Source organism: Cordyceps militaris (genome assembly GCF_000225605.1).
Source record: "Cordyceps militaris CM01 unplaced genomic scaffold CCM_S00007, whole genome shotgun sequence".
NCBI lineage: Eukaryota > Fungi > Ascomycota > Sordariomycetes > Hypocreales > Cordycipitaceae > Cordyceps > Cordyceps militaris.
The window spans coordinates 1423305-1443415 of record NW_006271975.1 but is presented as its reverse complement, the minus strand read 5'-3'; the positions used below and the strand labels follow the sequence as shown (position 1 = coordinate 1443415).

Here is a 20111-nt window from a genome sequence, read left to right as displayed (position 1 = left end):
GAGACTTGATACGCGCCGTCTGTGCCCTAGGCGTCCCGGTGGCTCTCTGATTCGCCATGGCCGGCAAGTCCGGCTCCTGGCCGCTCCACCAGGACCAAGATGGACGCGCCGTACCTCATTGCTGGTGCAAGGATGTCGCGGCCCTGCACCCGGCTAAATCGGCATCGGGAGGCGGAGGGCCGCCGGGGTCCCCGCCTGCACAGCCATGATGCCTCGTCGCGCAACTCTTAAAGTATTGTTCCTTTTCGTTCTGAGCGAATTGACAGGCCCTCCCGCCGTTTGCGGCTCAGCTCGACAGCTCTCATACGTACTGGTACACGTATTACAACGCACACGCCCTCCCCAGCTTTCTATTCCTGACGGTTTGGTCGTTGCGTAGTGAGGATGCGGGACCCTGGCAGAGCTGGATCAGACTCTGACGTATACGGCTATTGGCTTCGAGGGTAGAGTGAGGGGTAGTAATAGTACAAAGAGCAGTCAGTCATGCAGAGTCTTCGTACGAGGGGTGTCCTAGATGAAGTCATAAATAAAAGGGTACCCCTACTCGTCCTCTTTCTTTTCCCTTTATCTCCTCTCCTTCAGTCAATTGACACCTCATCCCAATATTCCAGTCAATTGACACCTCATCCCAATATTCCTTCCAACGCTCTCTTATAAAAATACATCCACAATGTTCGGTTTCGGTATGCGACCATAAATGCTTGACTCGACGCACCAGTCGCTCTTCCAACAGAGATACAGCAGCACCTCGTCAACGCGGTAGAGGCTAACATTCTTGTAGACGAGGCCAAGGAAAACTATGACCAGCTCCAGAGCGGCAATCACGAGGCCAAGTTCTCTCACGAGCTCCTAGCCGGCGGCGCCTCTTTTGCCGCCTTCAAAGCCTTTGAGAACAACCAACGAAGCAACGGTACGATTCTTTTTTTAAAAAAAATTACCCCCTTCTCTCTCTTGCCGACTGTGAAGCTGACACATAGTTCCGCATCAGGCGAGCCCGTCACGCACGGGGTAGCCAAGGCAATCCTCGCCGGTCTCGTGGGCGCCGAGGTCGACCGCTTGGCGGAGACCAAGGGCGCCAACTGGATCGACAAGGAGCGCGCGACGCGCGACGCCCAGAAGCGTACCGAGGACCTGTACGACTCTCACTACGGCAAGCAGGACGACTGGCGCAAGACGCACGACCCGCCGGAGCACTTCCCCAACCGCAACGAGAACCGCAACGACGACCGCTACGACGACCGCAATGAGAGACGCAACGACGACGGTTACGACAACCGCAATGAGAGACGCAACGACGACGGTTACGACAACCGCAATGAGAACCGCAATGAGAACCGCTACGACGACCGCAATGAGAACCGCAATGAGAACCGCTACGACGACCGCAACGACAACCGGGACTACTAGTCAGCAGCGGATTGTTGCCAAGATGGAGCTGGGTGCATGGTTGTGACATTGGTGCCGTAGCTTCAGTGTCGAGAAACGTACATCAATAAAGTAAAATTAACGTGCTCCATCATAAGTGAACGAGAAGCCGTGTTACTCGCGTACCAAGTGGAGGTAAAGCGCAAGAAAAAAGATGAAGAAGAAAGTGAAAAGAAGTAGAATCAACCTACTATTATGGAATAAGGAACGTAAAATTCTATTGCTCAGTTACCAGTTAGACCGTCGTAGTATGCGCCATTTTCGCGTGGAGCCTCATCAGCATCCATGTATCAAGAGCATGTCTGGGTTGACAATGCCGGGGTCAATAGGTATTACCAGGTAAGAAAACTTTATTACATTCACATTGACGAGCATCGTTGGAAGTTGATAGAGAAATCAGTACGCTTGAGCGTACTGTACAGTACAATTCGTGTGTATCCTTATAAAACTGCCTCGCCAATAGTTCGAGGTTCTAAATTCCCAATTGCGCCATTATCCCCGCCTGCCATAGAAATGTTACACAACAAAATTTGAAAGTTTTAAGACAAGTGATACCTTTTGGCAACACCACCTGTTCGTCGTCTCGGCTGCTTCCTAGCCGCCACCTTGGGTATATATGTTTGGGTTGGTTCCTCTTGGGAGGCAGACTCCAGTTCGTCAACTGTCGTACTGCCGTCCTTGTGCTTGATCCGTCGGGATTCCTTCTTGAGAGTCCACAGTAATGTCAACAAGACTTCCTTGGACGGCAAATCCGCGCCACGTAAACACCTAGTCAGTTCACAATCTTGGTCGCGCGTACCAGAGGATTCGCGCTTTAAGTTCCCGATCTGATTGTCGCCTCTCTCGGATACCAACCGCAATGCCACCATCGTCGCATCCATCAAGGGACGCGCCAGACTGGGGCTGCTGGCAAGAATCTTACGAAGAGATTTGAGTCTCAAAGTCGTGGACCTTGAAGTCGAGACCGTGGTCCGCAGTGGCAAAGTTGCTCGCTGCCATAATGTCAGAGGCGTCATGGTTTGCTTCGTCGTTGAGATATTCGTTGATGTCGAAGAGCTCGAATGATTGATCCGCGAAGCTGGAGGAATAGTTACCAGCCATATAATCGTCGTCAAAAGTTGAGGATTCGGGAGAAGCGAGAAGCCCGCTTTCGAGGACATAGCGATCTGCGTGAGCGGCCGTTGACAGGCCGATATTATTGCTGATGCTGAAAGGAGCAGCATCCTGAGCTGTAGAGTCCAGACCAAAAGAGGCGACATCAGAGTCTTCGAGTTTGGGAATGACTGGGGCACCTCCGCCGACATGTGACACTGCAGGTCGGACAACATCGCAGCAGGATATTGTGTCAGGTCGGGAGAGGTGGTCTCAGTTTGTTCCAAAGATTTGGACTCGATGATGGCCTCCTTCTTGGGGCCAAGCTCGGGAGAGAGCGCTATGGGGTTGACAGTGGGGTTCGCCGCCATCAAAAATTCGTTGACGAGGTCGTCGGCGGATCTGGCGTCGGCGGTATGACCATCTTGGGAGCAGAAAAGCTCAGGTGATAGAGTAATTTGGTTGTCGCAGAGTGAGTCCAGCGACGATGGCGCGCGGGTGACAACACCAGAGTCGCGTTGGAGTCGGCCGAGTTGCTCGACGAGAATGAGGTTGGCCTTTTGGGCGCTGAGAAGCATCGCCTCGAGCTCCTCGTTGCGTTGTTCAAGCGCCTCTACCTCGAGTCTCTTGCGTTCGCGGGAGGACTGAGCGGCGCGGCGGTTTCGAAGAACTCGCTCGACGCGACGCTGCTCCTTTTCGTCGTCTGTCTTGGCTCGCTTCCTTGGCGGCAGGTTGGTTTTGGGCTCAGGAAGGACCTGACCCCAGGACTTGCGCTTCTTCGTAGATTTCTTCTCGTCGCCGGCGTCTTGTTCTTGGTCTTCGGGGACAGGTGATAGTCTATCCGACCTCTCGCCGGTATATGATTCGGGACTCATCATCTCCATCATGACGGAGTTGTGCTCGGGGCTGCACGAGTCGAAGAGGGATGTGTAGCTGTCGCAGGGGGCCGATAGTAAAGAGTCGGCCGGCGAGACTTGTTGTGATTGTTGAAGAGCCATGGTAATGATGATGTGATGCTGCGAATGTGGTACTGATATTCAGGTGTGGCGAGGTAAGCCGGCGCGAGATAGGGGCAGTGACCACTTTAGAAGGATACAGCAAAAGCCTGTGATTGACGGCAAACGCGGGGCAGAGAAGCAAGCTAAATGTAGAATATAGCCGCCCACTGGATGTGCATGTCAGGCAGTCGAAATAATGAGTGACTCAACCGAGGGCTAGACGAGCTGTGGCGGTGATGAGTCAGTGCTGAGAGTTTGCAGTGGGACGCGCGGAGGACAAGTGTTCAAAGCTTGATGCCTCTTGGGCGCCCCGTAAATTATAAACAAAAAGGCCTGTGAGGGACGGATGAAGAGGTGGACGAGGCAAATGGGAGGTGGATGCGTCGCCTCTTTATTGTTGAGGACACGGTGGTTGTTTCCAAGGGGTTGATGCCTTGCTGCCTGAGGCAGAAAGGGGCTTGGAGCCTGGTCTGCGCTTGCTGGACCCTCCTCCCTTGACTCCTGTGGACTCCTCCTTGACTCCCCTTGACTCCCCTTGACTCCCCTTGAACTCCTCTCAAGGACCTCCTCCAAAGCCTCCCGAAAGGTCGACGGCACCACTTTACGTTTGGCGCTACACACCATTTACGATGCCACCACACACACCCACAGCCTCAGCATGCATCCATGTTTGTCCACAAGCCTCCATCAAGCAACCTCGCGGCGGGGCCGTACCAGGCTTTCCAGCCTTGTCTTGGAACAAGTGCGTGACGGCGAGTCGACGGGTCCATGGCTGGCAAGCTTGTAATGCTCCAGCGCAGTCGATAGCATGAAATGGCCCCAGTGCTTCCCAAAGCTCCAAAGTCTGCTGCAACATGGCGATGGGGCGCCTAAATCCGCCTGCCTGAAAGAGACTGAACTGACCGAGTCGAAGAGCCTAGGCTGGCTTCACATAACTAGGCATTCCTTGGCCTTCCTCTCTTGGAAGGTAGCTTCACTTCTGGTCACCACTCGAGCATCAAGCAAAGCAGGTCCATTGCATGTAGCATTACACATGCGTACAAAGTAGTGCAGGCGCTTGATGAGTCCGGTATTAATAGCATCGAGCAAGCTTTGCCCAACCACGCACTGAAGTCATTGCTCAGCGCTTGGCAATCGGTCCTAGCGTCGTCCAAACTTTCTTCTGTGCGGCGGCGGCGAACGTCCCCTTGCGGTGGCCCGCCTTCAGCTTCAGACATGCTGCACAAAGCAAACTGGAGCAAAAGGGGCAGGGGTGAGGACCACTGTCCATGGCCGCTCCTCAAACGCTCAGCAAGACGACCACTCTGGTGCAGTATCGGAGATCTACTGCTCAGCTCGGTGCTTATTATTCGGCGTCTGAAATCAACAGATCAAGTAAACCGGGCATATTGCTGGTACTTGGAAGCATTATCGTTACGCCATTGCAAGCCAGCATCCTGCGCTGACTTGCACATCTCAGCCAGGCAGGACGCGGAGATCATACAGCCCCCAAATCGAAGGCTCGCCACCTCGCTAACAATCCTGAGCATCGACCAGCCTCGACTAGGGCTAGAAAGCCTTGGTCAGGCACAAAATGCATTTATGTCTTCAACACTTGAAGTAACTATTGCATCATGCAAAGCAACAAACAGTCCGTCTCGCCACAACCCAGCCAGTGGCCTGCGACCCACGCAAAATGAGTTCACCACTGACGGAGCGAAATTGCTAATAATAATTCACATTACGAGTGGCGCCAAAGACTATCAGTTTTCCGAGAATATATGTACATAGGTACTCGACAGAAAGGTTCTCTGGCGTGGGGTAATCTTGATAATGTGATCCACAGGAGGCAAAGGCACTTCGTACTGGTTCTACGAGATTCCATTTTAGGCTGCTGGTAATAGGATAGCAGTAAAGTAAGCCATACGAATTAGCCATCTTTGAAGGCCTATACTTCGTAGTCGTTTGCCACCCTCAGGCTAACAAATAAATATTCTAGTTGCGGATTATTTCATCCTTGCCATGAGATGCGACTCAGGGCCGGGCCCCTTGTTCCTTGTCCTTGACCCAACTCAAAATGTCCCCTGAAACAGTCCAAAAAAGAAGCGCCGATGTCTCGGAAAGGGGTCGGCGCCGGCCCGCCCGCCATTCCAAGCCCTCACTGGCAGGCAGGGTTTCATATGACAGTCTTCTGCCGCACCGCCCAGGCCGCGCGTAGGATCTGTGCAGTGTGCCCTCCACCGGCTTCGTCTTGACAAGCCCCGAATAAAGGATGAACAGCTTGACAATGCGGCCTGGACGCCTGGCATAGCATTGAATCAACCGCATGAACCGCCTTGGTATTATATCCGTAGAAGAGCAGCGTAATCCCAGATCCGCACATGGCGCAGGATCATGGCCTTTGCCTAGTTAGGGGCATTACGTTCGAGTCCGCCAAGTCTCATGGCTTTTTTTTTTTGCTAGAACAAGCATTTCTTAGTACATATGATGCCTTGGACCGACCTACAAGAACATATCGCGCCATTGATATCCTAAGAAAAAGCGCCTAATAGAGCCCATGTCTAGTCATCTCTCATTTAATAGTTAGGAGCGGAAACCACGGAAAACTATAATTTTTGCTAGAAATTAAGTCATGTGGACCAATACGCCATCCCATCACCAAAGCACATATTGCTCGGTTTGTGTGACAATGGCTGGAACATTCCCGATCATGTCATAACCGCTCACGATTCGGCGCCACGGGATCGCCGCCTCAGGCAGCACGTTGCGGTGCCTTTTTTTCGTTTCTTTTTCTTTTTTTTTTTCACACAACCGGGTCCAAGTTTCCCGTCCGTCCCTTGACGATGCCCTGCAGCTCCGCCGTGACCCAGCCGCCGTAAAAGTCGCCCGGCTGCGGCACGACGCGCTCGCCGTCGACGAAGCAGTCCCACGGGCCGGCGTAGAAGGAGAGGAAGCCGCGGAGCGGCGCAAAGGCGGGCGTCGGCTCCTCGTACGTCCAGACCCGGTCGCGCACTTCCCCGCCGCCCGCGGTGAGGGAAAAGTACGTCGCCCGGCCCTTCCACTCGCACCACGATGTGCGTCCCGTCTTGGCGAGCGGCACCTTGACCGACGACGGCGGCAGATAGTAGGCTATAGTAATAGCAGGCAGAATATAGGCATGAGTCAGCGGTTCGGGTGGTCCGGCGAGTTGTTATGCGCATGTCGGCGTCGACTTACTCGGGGGATGGTGAGTCTCCAGCACCCAGTATGCGTCGGTCGTGTCGGCGATGAGCTCGCCTTTGTACTGGATCTGCAGATGCCTGGAAATCTTTTGCAGCAGCGGCGGCCGCGGAAAAGACTGCACGTTCATGACGGCTTTGGTTGCCATTTTTGTCCAGTATGCTTTTCTTTTTTACCTTGAACTATGCATGTTGCATGTTTCAGAGGTTCCAGTCGTAGCATTTCCATGAGGTCATCAGGCAAACTTGCCCAGATATGGCCAAGCGGCGCAGGACAATGCCATACATGTATAATCGAGTTGAAGGTGCCGCTTAACGCGAATGTGCGCTTACGACACGAGATGGTAAAAAGAGACCCCTACTAAATAAATCGACAGTCGAATACCAGGAAAGTGCCAGAGCAAGCGCAGTGAGGCATTTTCCAAGGAATTCAGACTATGTACAGGGTAGCTACCGCTCTCGACGTTTGGTCACCAACGCTCCCGGCAATTACGACAACAAAGCACGAGATATTAAGAATGAGGAATGACAAACTCTATTTGCCAGATTCTCATCTTTTTGCCGGTCCTAAAACGTCTGGTAGCTGCGTATCTACGCCCAAGATTTATACAACTAATGGCAGCCAAGTTTGAGTTTACGATGTATCAGCTTTGCGACGAAGACACGCCCAGCTAAGAAGAAATATATCCTTTTTTTCGGTCGGTACAGCTAACAGATAATGTGAACTATAGGGCCGACAGGTCACTTTGAGGCTCTCGTGTACTTATACTGGTTCGTTGTTATTTCTGACTGTTGACAACACACGGTGCCTTGACGGGGAAAGAATGCTGCGCAAAAACAGACCAATCACGAACTCTACCAAATTGAAGAGTTACTGTGTTACTGGTACTGATTAATCCGATGCACTGTCGGCTCGGAGTTGGCCGATTCGGCTGCGCAACCGTGAGACGCTGATCAGGCCACCCACGAGTCACGACCAGCCGGAAGGTCAGTACGTTTCCAGCGCAATTTCGGAACGCAGCCGCAGAAGGGTACCTGAATTGAAAACGAAACAGAAAGGTTGTAACTAGATTAATCAACGCGCAGCATTCCGCTGGCAAATTGAACCAGCTGCTTCGGACCGGGTGTTGGGTTTCAAGTGCAATATCAAGGGGCACACGAAAAATATCTTATCCATTGGGGGCTATTCTCAGAGGAACCTACACCAAGAAATAGAAAGTTGTTATTTTGCGAGAAATCTGTCAACGTTTTTTACTGGAATAGTAGCGACATAACTTCCAAAGCCTCGCTGGTTTGACACTCGAGCAAGTCGACATGAAAAAAAAAAGAACATGTCTTGCCGCAGTTCTTCAGAAACTGCTCCGTCACCACCAAGCAAGGTGATGAGCCACTGGCCAACAGAGATTGACTAATGAGCAAAACGGAAATCCAGCCTCTTGTTGCCCTCATCCGGCGGATTGGAAAGATACGCGAGTCTCTCATCCTCCGTCATGGCGGTCCACTTGGCGTCCCGGCTCTTGTTGCGCCAGACGTAGTAGAGCTTCGTGAGCACATACAGCGCAGTGTTCATGCATACCACGCCCAGGATTGCCTTGTGTCCCCGATTGTACAAGGGCGCGTCATCTATCGAGGTCCGGTTAGCGTGGGGGGGTTGACCTTGTGCGGCGGATCAGCAGACTTCACTTACCGGCGCGATACACGTTGGACGAAATGATGCTGCAGCCCTGCACAAACATATTGTAGGTCGCCGCGGAGACGGTCCGGGACCGTACCGTGTTGGAGTTGCGAGACGTCCACGCGACCTGGATCGGGTGCGCTGGCGTGCGAGTTAGCCCACCGTTTTTGACGGGTTTCTGGAGAGGACTCACCGCTTGGGTAGCCGAGGAGGAGTGTGATGACGGCAAACATGATCCATTTGCTGACGGAATTTGTGTCCACGACGTTGAGATAGATGATGAATGGCAACGCCCAGATTTGCATCAGCATGGCCACGAGGGAGAGGTTCTGTACGTGCTCTGCCAGGTAGGTCAGGCCTAGCATGGTGCAGGCTAGATTTTGTCGTTAATATATTAGACCCCGACGCTTCTGGAGCTTTAGTCAATCTTACTTTGAATCACAGTAGCAGGTATAGAGAGCAGATTGGTTTGGGATCGGGTGAAGCCAAGGCCCCTCAGTGAGAGAGTGAGGTACATTGCCTGCGGCGCGACCGGTATCATGAATACCAACCCCAGAGCGTAAATGGGCCTGTTTAAAAGATTAGTAGTTGAGCGGGAGATCTTATCCTCATTTCAATATACCAAAGATCATAATCCCGTAAGCTTCTCCAGAGTAGCCGTGGCGTCACGGGCTCGCGGTTGTGCATGTCGCTCTTGCTCGGGTCGTCTCGCAGCACCCTGTTGACAATAATCTTTTCTTCCCTAGATGCGGGAAATTAGCATCAACTGTGAGATTCCAAAAGAGGGTGTTGCTGTAGACGCACTGTTCAGTGAACCAGCCAGCTTTGCCGCGGAACCAACTGGCAGTTTGGCACGGACCGGGAGGCATGAGCACCCAGGAAAAGACTCCAATCAAAAAGGTCAAAATAGCCTAATTTGGCCAAAGAGGAAACACTTGTTAGTCGCCACGAATAGCCAACGGAGTACTGCGGGATCCTTTTTCGTACCTCAATCAGGAATAGCCAGCGCCAGCCTGCCTTGCCCGCGACACCACGCATGCTCAGCAGACCCAGGCCCAGGACGGCAGACAAGATGTCGGCAATGTTCTGCGCGGTCCAGAAAAAGGCCAGGCGAATGGTGAGCTCAGTATGCTTGTAGAAGTAGGACAAGTAGATGATGACCTGTGTGTGGCGTCAGCGTGAATGGCACTCAGTCTAAACCAGCGCGGGTTCATGAACTTACGTCGGGGATGAAGCCTCCTTGCAGGATTCCAAGTAGGGACCGGGTCGCTAGAAACGAGCTCCGGCCGGTAAGGAAGAATTGCCCGCCGGCGACGATGCTCCAAAGAGAGATTTGTAGCGGGATCCAGCGGTCGGGACCCATCCACTTGGAGACGAGCTGCGACGGCAGCTCGGCGCAGAGAAAGCTGAGGCGGAAGACGGTGTTACCGAGATTGTAATCTGGGGACTGAGTTAGCAGTGAAAGGTAGACTGAGGATAGAAGAGTCGACAGACGCACCATCAGTGGTCAGATGTAAGTCAGCCAGGAAGTTATCTGTGAGAGCCTGCAGAATATTGGCTCTGTCAAGTTCCAGGGCCATGAACATGATGCAAGCCCAGAGCATGATGCGGAAGTCGAGCTTCCAGATGAGCTTTGATTCCTCCCCCCATGTCCAACGGAACAAGGGATCAAATCGGTGATAGTTTTCCCTGTTCTCGTACATTAGGAAAAGAAAAAAAAGGCCCAGCGCGTATATATGATTATAATAAATAGACTCACCATGATTTTTTCGGGTAGTACTTGTCCAAGGTCGTGGGGTTGTCAAACACACTCTGCTGCGTGGCAATGGCTTCCTTGTCAATTCGCGTGCTTCGCTGGAAAATGGATTGCCTCTGCTTGATGGGGGCTCCCAATTCTGGGATCTCGTTGAGGGATACCGTCGAAGAGCTGGTCGCGCTCTTCTCCGGGCCCTTGCCAATGAATACAGTTGACATTGCGTAGTAGTTCGCAGATAGGGTGATGCCGACTGTTTCTAAATGTCTCACAACGACCTGTCGAACTATACTTATTCAACAGAGCTGAGGTGTAGACCCCGACCCATGGCCAATACACGCATTGGGTTCGGAATGATGAAACTTCCGACATCAAGCCCCGATAGCGCAATCGCGTCGACATTCTTGGCCAAAGCACATCACAAAAGCCATCAATGGGCAATTTCGAAACAAAGAGCCGGTACATCGCACAAAGATGCTGAATGATGGGACGATTGAGTAGATAGTTTCCACGCTAATGCAGCTGGCACCGACGAGGCGTGCGACGTCGGCACAAGGTCCCGATGTCGTCGAGACGTCTTGCGGTTGCGTCTTGTAAAGCGAGATACCAATCTTCATCACGCCAACGGCCAATCAAACGTTATCATTGTCCAAAATGCAATCAGTACTTGCCCTTCATCTATACCAAGCACTGCTTAGGCGCACCAATCCGACGGCAGGGATATGGCGTTGGTCTGCCACGCCTGTATGGCGTCATCAACGGGACCCGTCACACAATGGCAACTGCAAGCACACGCAGCGAGAGCTGGTAGTTCTCCATCTTAGTTTTAGTCTTCTCCAGAATTATTCGTTTCATGTCGATTGATAATGCATATATGGATTTGTCGTCGCGAGCGGTGCCGAAACGGCAGCTGGTCGTCGTGCTCATCACGCCAAACAAGCTAGCTAGCTATATAACGAATCAGTCTCCTCTCGAAATGTATACCAAAGAGCAGATTCAAACAACCATCTTCTGGACTCTTGACATCCATTACTTTCCACATACCTTGATCAGTTACAATGTCGCCCACCGCTGTTGATACCACCTTGGTCGTGCCCGTGCCGACAAAGGGCAAGGTCGCCGCACCTCTGCAAGTCACTGGGGCTCTAAAGAGCCTCGAGTCATTCGAGCTTAGCCCGAACATTGGCCGCGAGTTTCCCAAGGCGGACCTCGCAGAGCTTCTCAGGGCCCCCAACTCGGACGAACTGATTCGCGACCTCGCGGTGACCAGTAAGCGCACCCGCCCCTTTGATACTCCCAACAAGTGAGAGCTCCTTTAGACTGACTCTCTTTTTCCTTCAAGTCTCTGAGCGCGGCGTTGTAATCTTTCGCGCGCAAGACAACTTGACCAATGATTTGCAAAAAGAGCTCATCGAGCGGCTCGGTCGGCTCACCGGCCGCCCGGCCGAGTCGGGCTTGCACATCCACCCGGTCCTCAACCCGGCCCGGGAGCTCGGCGGCGACGACCCCGAGATTAGCACCATCAGCTCGGTGCAGAGGAACAAAATCTACAACAGACCCGGTGTTGACGGATTGAGCAGCAAGAGGCAGACCACGGCGGAATGGCACAGCGACATTGCCTTTGAGCCGTTCCCTGCCGACTATTCTTCATTGCGCCTTTCGCAGCTTCCGAAAACCGGCGGTGGTAAGTGTGCCTAATTTGAGACATGATTTGACTTGTATATGAAACGAGGCTGACAGGAGATTGTTCAATAGATACCCTTTTTGCATCCGGGTATGAAATCTATGACAAGATCAGCGAGCCGTATCAAAAGTTCCTCGAGAGCCTGAGTGTCACTTTTGAGCAGCCCGGCTTCGGACAGGCTGCGGCCAGGGGTGGGTTCGAGCTCTACGACAAGCCGCGCGGCAATGCTGCCAATGTCGGCACCGAGCTCAAGGCCATTCATCCCGTTGTGCGCACGAACCCCGTCACCGGGTGGAAGAGTATTTTCCCAGTCGGCTCCCATGTCAAGCATATCAATGGTGTCACCCAAGAGGAGAGCACTGAGCTTTTGACTCGGTTCCTTGACATTGTGTACAAGAATCCCGAATTGCAGGTCCGCCTGCAGTGGCAAAATCCCAACGATATCGGTACGTGGTGTCAAGAACAAGTCGCACAATAACACGGGTGTAGATAACCTTGGCTAACAGCAAGCATAGCTATTTGGGATAACCGCAGTGCGTTCCACAGCGCCACCTTTGACTATGAGGACCAGGGCGATCGATTTGGTATTCGTGTCGTTGGTGTTGGCGAGCGCCCGTTCTTCGACCCCCAGAGTTCATCGCGACAGGAAGCGCTTGCGGTACGCAACAAGCAGACTAATGTCGGAACCGTTTCTTGAACAGTCTAAGCAAATAAATAAACACAATTTTCAAGTAATGCATGAGATGATGCACATATATCCAGATTCTTGCAGCGTCACATCCACAATCTCCCATTCTGACGCTCCAAAACAGGGCGCAGTGCTTGGGCGACCGACCAAGCCAGCGCCACATATGCACAAATGTTCAGTACCCTCTTGCCCTGCGCCTTTAGGTTCTCCATGTGCATTGTAAGTAGCTTGTCATCAATCTCGGACGTCCGGTTGATGAAGGGCGTATCATTGTCCTCAGGAATTGGCCGGCCCAAGAAGGCACACAGTGGCGCCCACCCTTCGCTGACATGGTATTCGAGCAGGCGATCCGCGGGAACCAGAGAGCGGATGCGCGCATAGTGCTCCTCAAAGCTTGCTTTACCGTTCTGGGGGAAGTTGTGGTCATAGAGGACCTGATGCAGCTTCTGGAACATGGGCCAGTTCCAGCGGTTGGGCATCCGCAGGAGCGAGGCAAAGAGGCCAATGGTAGCCCAGAGGATGCTTGTGTCGACAACTTCAAGGGTGTTCGTGACAGACCTGAAAAGATGTCGTAAGTCGCGATGCGCAAGTCTTAGTCGATGCCATTGTTTCTTACTTGTGCCACTTGTCTACGTCTCGAATGGTGAGAACCACCTTGGCGTCTGGATATGCTGCCACGAGCTCCTCAGCAAAGTACGCTGCCGGCATGTCGCACACGGCCTATAACGTCGCACTTTTAGCTGAAATATTTGCGACTATCTTCAATGAAAGATTGTGAGAAGAAGTACTTGGCAGTGTCCCAGCAGGCTATCAAAGTCCTTGCGTGCCGGTACTCGGCCAATACCATCGTGTTTCGCCCGGAGCCACTTTAGCCATGTCTGGCAATCACGGGTATTGATGAATGCAGCATCTGTTGTGTGGTAGGTATGAACATAGCCCAAGGTCAAGAGCGCCTCTCTCAGCGCTGCAAATCGGCACATTGTTAGCACCAAATCCTATTGAGAGGCTTGACCGCTAGACTTGCATCTCGTTCCAGTACGGCTAAAGCCGAGACACAGGACCTTCATCGAAACTGATCGGGTTTCTGTTTCCGTCATGTTCTCTTCATTGGGCGGTAATGCTCTAGACCGTTTCAATGGCTTCAAAGAGAGGAAAGTTCCTTCATGCTGAAGGCGCATGGTGTCGGATTTATAGGTCGGGTCGTCGACCGGCCCGTCGCAAGCAAAGCAACGCTCCACGTGCTCATCGTATTCGCGCAGTGGTCTTGGCGAGTATTTATTAATTTCTGCAAGCCGCGTAACATGAATGACTGGCTTTATTAGCAGCGTAGCTGGGTCTCAGCTACTGACTCTCGCGATGCAGCTCGAAGTGGTATAGTCGGTGAAACATCACTATGCGAAATTCGACGCAGCATCACAAAGCGGGATGTTCTGCACTGCACAATGGGCTATCATCTGTGAAGGCTTTCCAGAAGGATCGAGAGGGTGCATAGAGCGCGGCAGCTCCTCCATGCTGGCCGGCTTGTGAGAAGCCTAGTTTGGCTGGTAGCAGGGTGGATTCGATGGAAGTTGGCTCAGTATGACTGGGAGTCTGGCCGAATAAGATATGCAAAACTTGGCCGTTTCTTCGTATCTATGGATCGCCCGTGACAAATTCGCAAGACGCAGTGCTCTGCGGTCCTATATAATGAATTTTCGCACTGTGGTTGGGTGAATTATTAGCTCTGGACTCTACCTCCTTTACCGACCGACTTACTACTAGGTACCAACTGTCCTGTAGCGCATGCTCTTGCCAACGAATCACACCCTTGAGTTTTGGGCTAGGACCGGAGTTGGACAACTTGGTAGGCCGCTAGTAAAGTTTGCTCACAGTATGAAAGGCCTCGCTGCAGTTTCATTTTCTGACGTAAGGGTTCCACCAAGTGTAACCCAAAGTGAGGAGGGGAACAGAGATTGACCTAGAGAACGGGGATGCATCACTTGCAGTATGTCAGATTTATCCAGTCTAATTCGGGATGTCAAGGCATGTGCTGAAGCCAAGCCTCTGGGAGATATGACAAGGGAACCCCACAGCCCGAGAATGGCGAACATGGAAAGCGAGTAACTGGCAGATGCTGTGGCGAGGGATCTACCCTGGCCTTGGTGGGGGCGTCTTGCTCGGCTGGACAGTTCGTTCCCTTCAAATTCGCAGGCAAAGTGGCGGTAGTGCAAGTGGAGGCGATACGACATACGACGAAGGGCCAGGTCTGGCCGATATAACTGGCACGATTCGCATTATGTATTAGTATGAATTGTGGCGCCGCGGGACAGGACAGGTCCGTGAAACCAGTGAGCGCAGGCCGACCTGAATCCTTTGAGCTATTTCCCCGCTAGCTCTGGGGTGCGGGGAAACCATGCAGGTAAATATCTTGTTGCGGGGAACCAGGTAAAATAAGCGTGGCCGGCTGGGTGGTTAACCTTCTACCGAGGTTACGGCCGTGATTTAATGCGTGTCGAGAGGGGGAAATGGAATCTTCGGTTGATTCCCAGACCCATGAGGGCAGTATGTGTTTGTCCAAACAAAAACATTAGATGACAAGCTGGGTGTATATCTTTCGAGCCAGATCCTAGTTAGATGCGATCCGAGAGATTTGACTGTTGTTAGCCGTAACTTGCGACGAGGAGCGACAGACCATACCTCTTTTGCAATCCCCCAAACTCCCTGACTGTTTAAGGCGTCATCACGCACTGTCATCATGAGCGTCTCCAACGGCAAGTTTGAATCAACCTCCTGTGGATAAGCAGGCCAGCAGCTGCTAGTTCACTCCCTGCTTGACTGCCAGTCTCCCACGGTATGCCTAGTATATAGGCGAGCCCACCAAGTGAGGGGCGCAAATCGCCCGGTTCTGTGTTTTCGCAGACGGCTCGGCCGATGGCTGTTTGTCTTGTTGCGCAATAGAACCATGATGAAGCATGTGAAGGCCGACTAACAGAAACGGTGCCCCAACAGAAAAGATTCCGGCATCGCAGCTGTTTGACGTGATCAACGAACAGCTCTCGGATAACCCGGACGAGGTCAAGGACGCCATCAAGAAAGGCAATGGCATCTTTGCCTTTACCATCAAGGGAAATTCGGGGGTGACAGACAGCTGGCACGTCGACCTCAAGTCTACTGGCCGCGTGGGTAAGGGCATTGGCGAGAAGCCTAACGGTAAGACTCCCGAGTCTGCCCCCGCAGGAGCCGACTTGCAATATGACCCAAGGGCCAAGGCACATGGGGCACATGGGTAACTGATGTCACATCTTATCTTCTGGGGTCCCCGCAATGTCGATACGTTTGCTGCCTTGGAGCTTGCTCAACAGGGTTCATTTTGAAATCCTGGTCGATTATTCTTTTCGGTACAACTGGCTTGGTACTGACAGCTGACTTGTAGTCACGTTTATTCTCGACGAGGACAATTTTACAAAGCTGTTTTTGGGCGAGGCAAATGCGCAGAATCTCTTCATGACGGGCAAGCTGAAGATCAAGGGCAATATTGTGAAGGCGCTTGCTTTGCAGCCAGTCTTGCAGGTTGTACGTGTCAAGGCTAAGCTGTAGAGATGACGGGTATGTTGAATTGGAAGGAAGCGACTCAGTCTTGTGCAGGTAAATTATGTCATATTCGGGATGCGCTGTTGGTCTTATGAAATGTCGGGTCGGGAACTGGCAAGACTCTGATTCGCTTTCTGTATATTCGTATTCGGTCGAACGATGATAGTCATCATACCGGCCGGAATTGCCTATGCGATAAGGTTGGTGACTCAATGATTGTTGATAACAAGTTGTGCAGAATAGCTTGTACATACATGTGTTTTTTTCTGATGTGATCAGTCGAGGTTGTCCACCAGATGCTGCGTGCCAGCTGGCAGTTGCTATCTCCCTAGAAGCAAACGGCGCCGCCAGCTGGCGGGCGGGTATTGGGGCCGGTGTTCGTTTATGCAGGCCATCTGTCGTGCGAATGATGAACATTTACCTCATCATCCCGCTTGTGCACTCACATCTCCCTGGTACATTTTAGCTGCGAACCGACAGGTTTCTTGTACCTTAGCCGGGTGCAGAGCTCCTCGAGCGCGATTGAGACTTGACACTTGATGCGTCCCGTTTGCACATCTCAATGCTTCTCCCACCTCCATCTTCATGATGGCAAATCACAAGCAAAAAAAACACGACATCAGCACATGCTTTTCAATGTTCGAAACATGCAGAATCCTGCCCCTGTGGCGTTGCGACAGCCCTGTGCGTGCTTTAAGTGGCTTCCACTTGGTCGCATCGCCGTGTTAAGAATTTTGTTGACGCGCCACCTGAAGCTAAAAATTGCTGAGATAGGGTGCAATGTGCAATGCAAGAGATCCGCCTTAGAGCCTCGGTCAATCCACATCTCAGCGATCACCACGGCTGTTCGTTGCACTTGTGGGCGCTGTGTCGAATGCGGTACGGCTACATGTGTGGTTGCAACACCAAATCACTGGCACACGGCCCTTGGTGGACGACGGCGAGGATTCGACGCTGTGACGGACATGGGTCCTCAAGGGAGTTCCACCTCGAGATATGGCTGCACCAATCCGAGAGTCGTTATAGGGGCCTGTCGGAGCTCCTGGGAAACTCTGTGGGCATTCTGGGGAGTTTCCTGGGGCTCTGCCCCAACCCACCAGCAATGCACCCGCACTCCCCCGACCTTCCATCACCACACTGGCAAACTGGCTACCTAGGTCGTCAACTGGAGGCTCTCCAAAACGGGGTGGCGTCAAGTCGGTGGACCACACCAGACTACCACCAAGCCAATAATTCCACCGCGGAAGCTTTATCCAGGCCATTACGATCCCATCATATGCCACTCGCTGCATTGGAGCCTCGGCAGCCAGCCCGTTAGAGTCCCCCCGATTCCGTACTCCGAGAACCCACCCGGAGAGCCTCCTTGGGGTATATCTAGGCCTCGATGCCGTGGATTCTTGTCTCAATGTGCTTTGGTTCCTCAGCGCAAGGTTTCTTCTGCTTTGCTTCTCTTTGCTTCTCTTCAGCCTATACTCATCGCATTTATTGTCCGCGAGCCGCCCGACAAGACCTAGCTTATTCAACGCCATCATCGTCCCTCGTAAAGCTAGCGTTGACCCACACTGTGACATTTTGGCTTTCTGGCATTTCTATACTCTGATTTATATCAGGCTTCTCATATTCTCTACTTCTCCCCCTTCTTAAAGCCTTTGCTTTCATACTGATAGCACCAAGTGCGCCGCGGACTCTCCCCGAATCTTCTTGTCGCGGTTATTTTCTCCTTTCGACAGCAACATCATTGTTATATACCCACCCCACCCCACCACATCAACTACCTACCTACCTACACAACCGTCACCATGTCCAGCACTGCTATTCCCGAGGGCAACGTCGGCAACCTGACGACCGAGCAGGAGACAAAACTCCGCCAGTTCTGGGGTACTATCTTCAAGCTCTACGACCTGTACGAGTCCAAGGACCCCGAGATCCAGGCCGCGCTCAAGAACTGTGCTACCCAGGCCGCTGCTCCCGCTCAAAAGTCGCGTTTCGGCCTCTTCGGCGGCGGCAAGAAAGCCAACGCTGAAGACAACAATGCCACGGCCCTCATTGAGAAGCAGCTCGGCCTAGGTGCTGCTGATGAGAATGACAAGTTTGGCTTGCGCAAGCAGTTCATGGAGATGCTCAGCAAGCACTCGGCCGATTCTGCCCGTTCCATGATTTTCGAAGCTGTCAAGCATGATCACCCCGACGCCCTCGCCCTGCGCTTTCTGCGTGCCCGCAAGTGGGAGGTGGATCGCGGCATCATCATGATGTTCTCCGCCATGGAATGGCGCACGAGCAAGTCCAAGGTCGACAGCGATATCATGTACAACGGTGATGGTGGCGGCGCTCGTGATGAGAAGAGCTCCGACCCCAACACCAAGATTCTTGCACATGATTTCATGCGTCAGCTTCGTATGGGCAAGGGCTTCCTTCACGGCACCGATAAGCTGGGCCGTCCCATCAGCTACGTCCGCGCCCGTCTGCACAAGCCTTTCGATGGCAAGAACGAGTCTCTTGAACGCTTCATTGTCTACAACATTGAGACTGGTCGCATGGTCTTGGAAGCACCCATTGAGACTGCCTGCCTGGTGTTTGACCTGACTGGCTTCACTCTGGCCAACCTGGACTACGTCCCCATCAAGTACATTATCCAGTCCTTTGAGGCCAACTACCCCGAATCTCTGGGTGTCATCCTTGTCCACAACGCCCCGTGGGTCTTCAAGAGCGTCTGGAAGATCATCCAAGGCTGGCTGGACCCCGTCGTCGCCAGCAAGGTCAACTTTACCAACGGCCGCGATGGTGCTGACGGCATCACCAACCACATTGCACCCGAGAGACTGATTAAGGAGCTCGGTGGTGATCTGGACTGGGAGTACAAGTACGTGGAGCCCATCGAGGGCGAGAACGATGTGATGAAGGATACCACCACCCGCGACCGTCTCCTGGCAGAGCGCAAGCAGATTGGCCAGCAATTCGAGGCGGCAACTAGAAAGTGGGTTGAAAAGTCCACCCCCGAGACCAATGCCGAGCGCACCCGCCTAGCCAAGGAGCTCGGAGTCAACTACTGGAAGCTGGACCCCTACATCCGCGCCCGTAGCATGTACGACCGCAACGGCAACCTGCGCGGCGGCAAGAAGGCCGCCTGGTACGAAGACGAAAAGGCCGCGGCGGCCTTGGAAGACAAGGCCGGCGACAGATCCACTCTCCAGTCGGAGGATACGTTTGTCGATGCCGGTAACGACGCGGCGGTAGCCCTCGGCTCCCTCAAGATTGACGAAAAGACCCCGCTGCCCACCACTGCCAACGCGGTTGCTGCTTGAGCGACGATACTCGAAAATGACCCTTTCCAACGAACAACAGCGCCAATTGCGAGGACTGTTTGGCACGGGAGGGTGTATTCGGCATGCATTTACGGATATTTGATTCTACATGATCTTCTGGAAAGACTTTGGGTATTCTTTTCTTTTCGATTTCTTTTGTCGCGGCCGTGTTTGCCTTGTTTGGCATATTGAAGAGATATTATATATATACCATGAATGAAAGACTAACTACATTTGACGAACGACAACAAAGGTCCTTGCTTGACGTTGTGGTATTACGTTATTGCGAATGTCGCGCGTCAACATTATGACGTGCAGCTAGCTGGGTAGTTATGGTCCCCGTACTCCATACTGGGTACGGAGAACAGCCAGTGCGTGCTCCGTATCAACAGCGTATCAACAGCGTACCTGGGCGTCCGTGCCTCGCCACCCGCTGCGTACCTGCAGCCACGTCATGCACGCAAAGCGATGGGCTCTGGAGTTTTCTGGTGGAAGCTTGATTGCAGGACCATTTTATAGCAGCCTAGTAGTGGCGCGCCCAGTGGTGGGGCAGTTCTGGCGAGTTTCCCAAAATGAACAAGGAGAAGAAAACGAGGCGCGGCGCCGCGTGTGGCGCACAAACGAGCGCCTTTTTTTCTATTGTACTATTAATGATAATAATTACGCATTAAACGGCAAAAACTCTGCGTTGATGGACACAAAAGGGCGGCCATTTGGCAAAAGTTCC

The 20111-nt window shown here is 52.7% G+C and overlaps 8 protein-coding genes across 8 annotated transcripts; 4 read left to right on the top strand and 4 right to left on the bottom strand.

Annotated features, from left to right (window-relative positions):
* Window positions 1-670: 670 nt before the first annotated feature.
* CCM_08684 (CipC-like antibiotic response protein, putative) lies at window positions 671-1407 on the top strand (the record flags this gene model as incomplete). The annotated part of the gene is made up of 3 exons (XM_006673821.1): window positions 671-683; window positions 782-910; window positions 989-1407. 3 exons carry the CDS (start codon window positions 671-673, stop codon window positions 1405-1407), a joined length of 561 nt encoding a protein of 186 aa, XP_006673884.1.
* Window positions 1408-1964: 557 nt separating this feature from the next.
* On the bottom strand, window positions 1965-3515 carry CCM_08683 (Basic leucine zipper; the record flags this gene model as incomplete). The annotated part of the gene is made up of 3 exons (XM_006673820.1): window positions 1965-2322; window positions 2348-2708; window positions 2735-3515. 3 exons carry the CDS (start codon window positions 3513-3515, stop codon window positions 1965-1967), a joined length of 1500 nt encoding a protein of 499 aa, XP_006673883.1.
* A 2782-nt stretch (window positions 3516-6297) lies between these two features.
* CCM_08682 (uncharacterized protein) lies at window positions 6298-6861 on the bottom strand (the record flags this gene model as incomplete). The annotated part of the gene is made up of 2 exons (XM_006673819.1): window positions 6298-6623; window positions 6711-6861. 2 exons carry the CDS (start codon window positions 6859-6861, stop codon window positions 6298-6300), a joined length of 477 nt encoding a protein of 158 aa, XP_006673882.1.
* A 1259-nt stretch (window positions 6862-8120) lies between these two features.
* On the bottom strand, window positions 8121-10361 carry CCM_08681 (MFS transporter; the record flags this gene model as incomplete). Its single annotated transcript, XM_006673818.1, has 10 exons — window positions 8121-8335; window positions 8400-8528; window positions 8581-8760; window positions 8820-8956; window positions 9010-9129; window positions 9192-9298; window positions 9375-9548; window positions 9610-9827; window positions 9886-10076; window positions 10147-10361. The coding sequence occupies 10 exons, from the start codon at window positions 10359-10361 to the stop codon at window positions 8121-8123; spliced, it is 1686 nt and encodes a 561-aa protein (XP_006673881.1).
* Window positions 10362-11198: 837 nt separating this feature from the next.
* Window positions 11199-12521, top strand: CCM_08680 (TfdA family taurine dioxygenase, putative; the record flags this gene model as incomplete). The annotated part of the gene is made up of 4 exons (XM_006673817.1): window positions 11199-11409; window positions 11483-11824; window positions 11896-12270; window positions 12331-12521. The coding sequence occupies 4 exons, from the start codon at window positions 11199-11201 to the stop codon at window positions 12519-12521; spliced, it is 1119 nt and encodes a 372-aa protein (XP_006673880.1).
* A 77-nt stretch (window positions 12522-12598) lies between these two features.
* Window positions 12599-13690, bottom strand: CCM_08679 (uncharacterized protein; the record flags this gene model as incomplete). The annotated part of the gene is made up of 4 exons (XM_006673816.1): window positions 12599-13070; window positions 13129-13232; window positions 13301-13476; window positions 13525-13690. 4 exons carry the CDS (start codon window positions 13688-13690, stop codon window positions 12599-12601), a joined length of 918 nt encoding a protein of 305 aa, XP_006673879.1.
* A 1556-nt stretch (window positions 13691-15246) lies between these two features.
* On the top strand, window positions 15247-16088 carry CCM_08678 (oleate-induced peroxisomal protein; the record flags this gene model as incomplete). Its single annotated transcript, XM_006673815.1, has 4 exons — window positions 15247-15283; window positions 15334-15342; window positions 15501-15701; window positions 15925-16088. The coding sequence occupies 4 exons, from the start codon at window positions 15247-15249 to the stop codon at window positions 16086-16088; spliced, it is 411 nt and encodes a 136-aa protein (XP_006673878.1).
* Window positions 16089-17881: 1793 nt separating this feature from the next.
* Window positions 17882-19384, top strand: CCM_08677 (CRAL/TRIO domain protein; the record flags this gene model as incomplete). Its single annotated transcript, XM_006673814.1, has 1 exon — window positions 17882-19384. One exon carries the CDS (start codon window positions 17882-17884, stop codon window positions 19382-19384), a length of 1503 nt encoding a protein of 500 aa, XP_006673877.1.
* Between the last annotated feature and the right edge of the window lie 727 nt (window positions 19385-20111).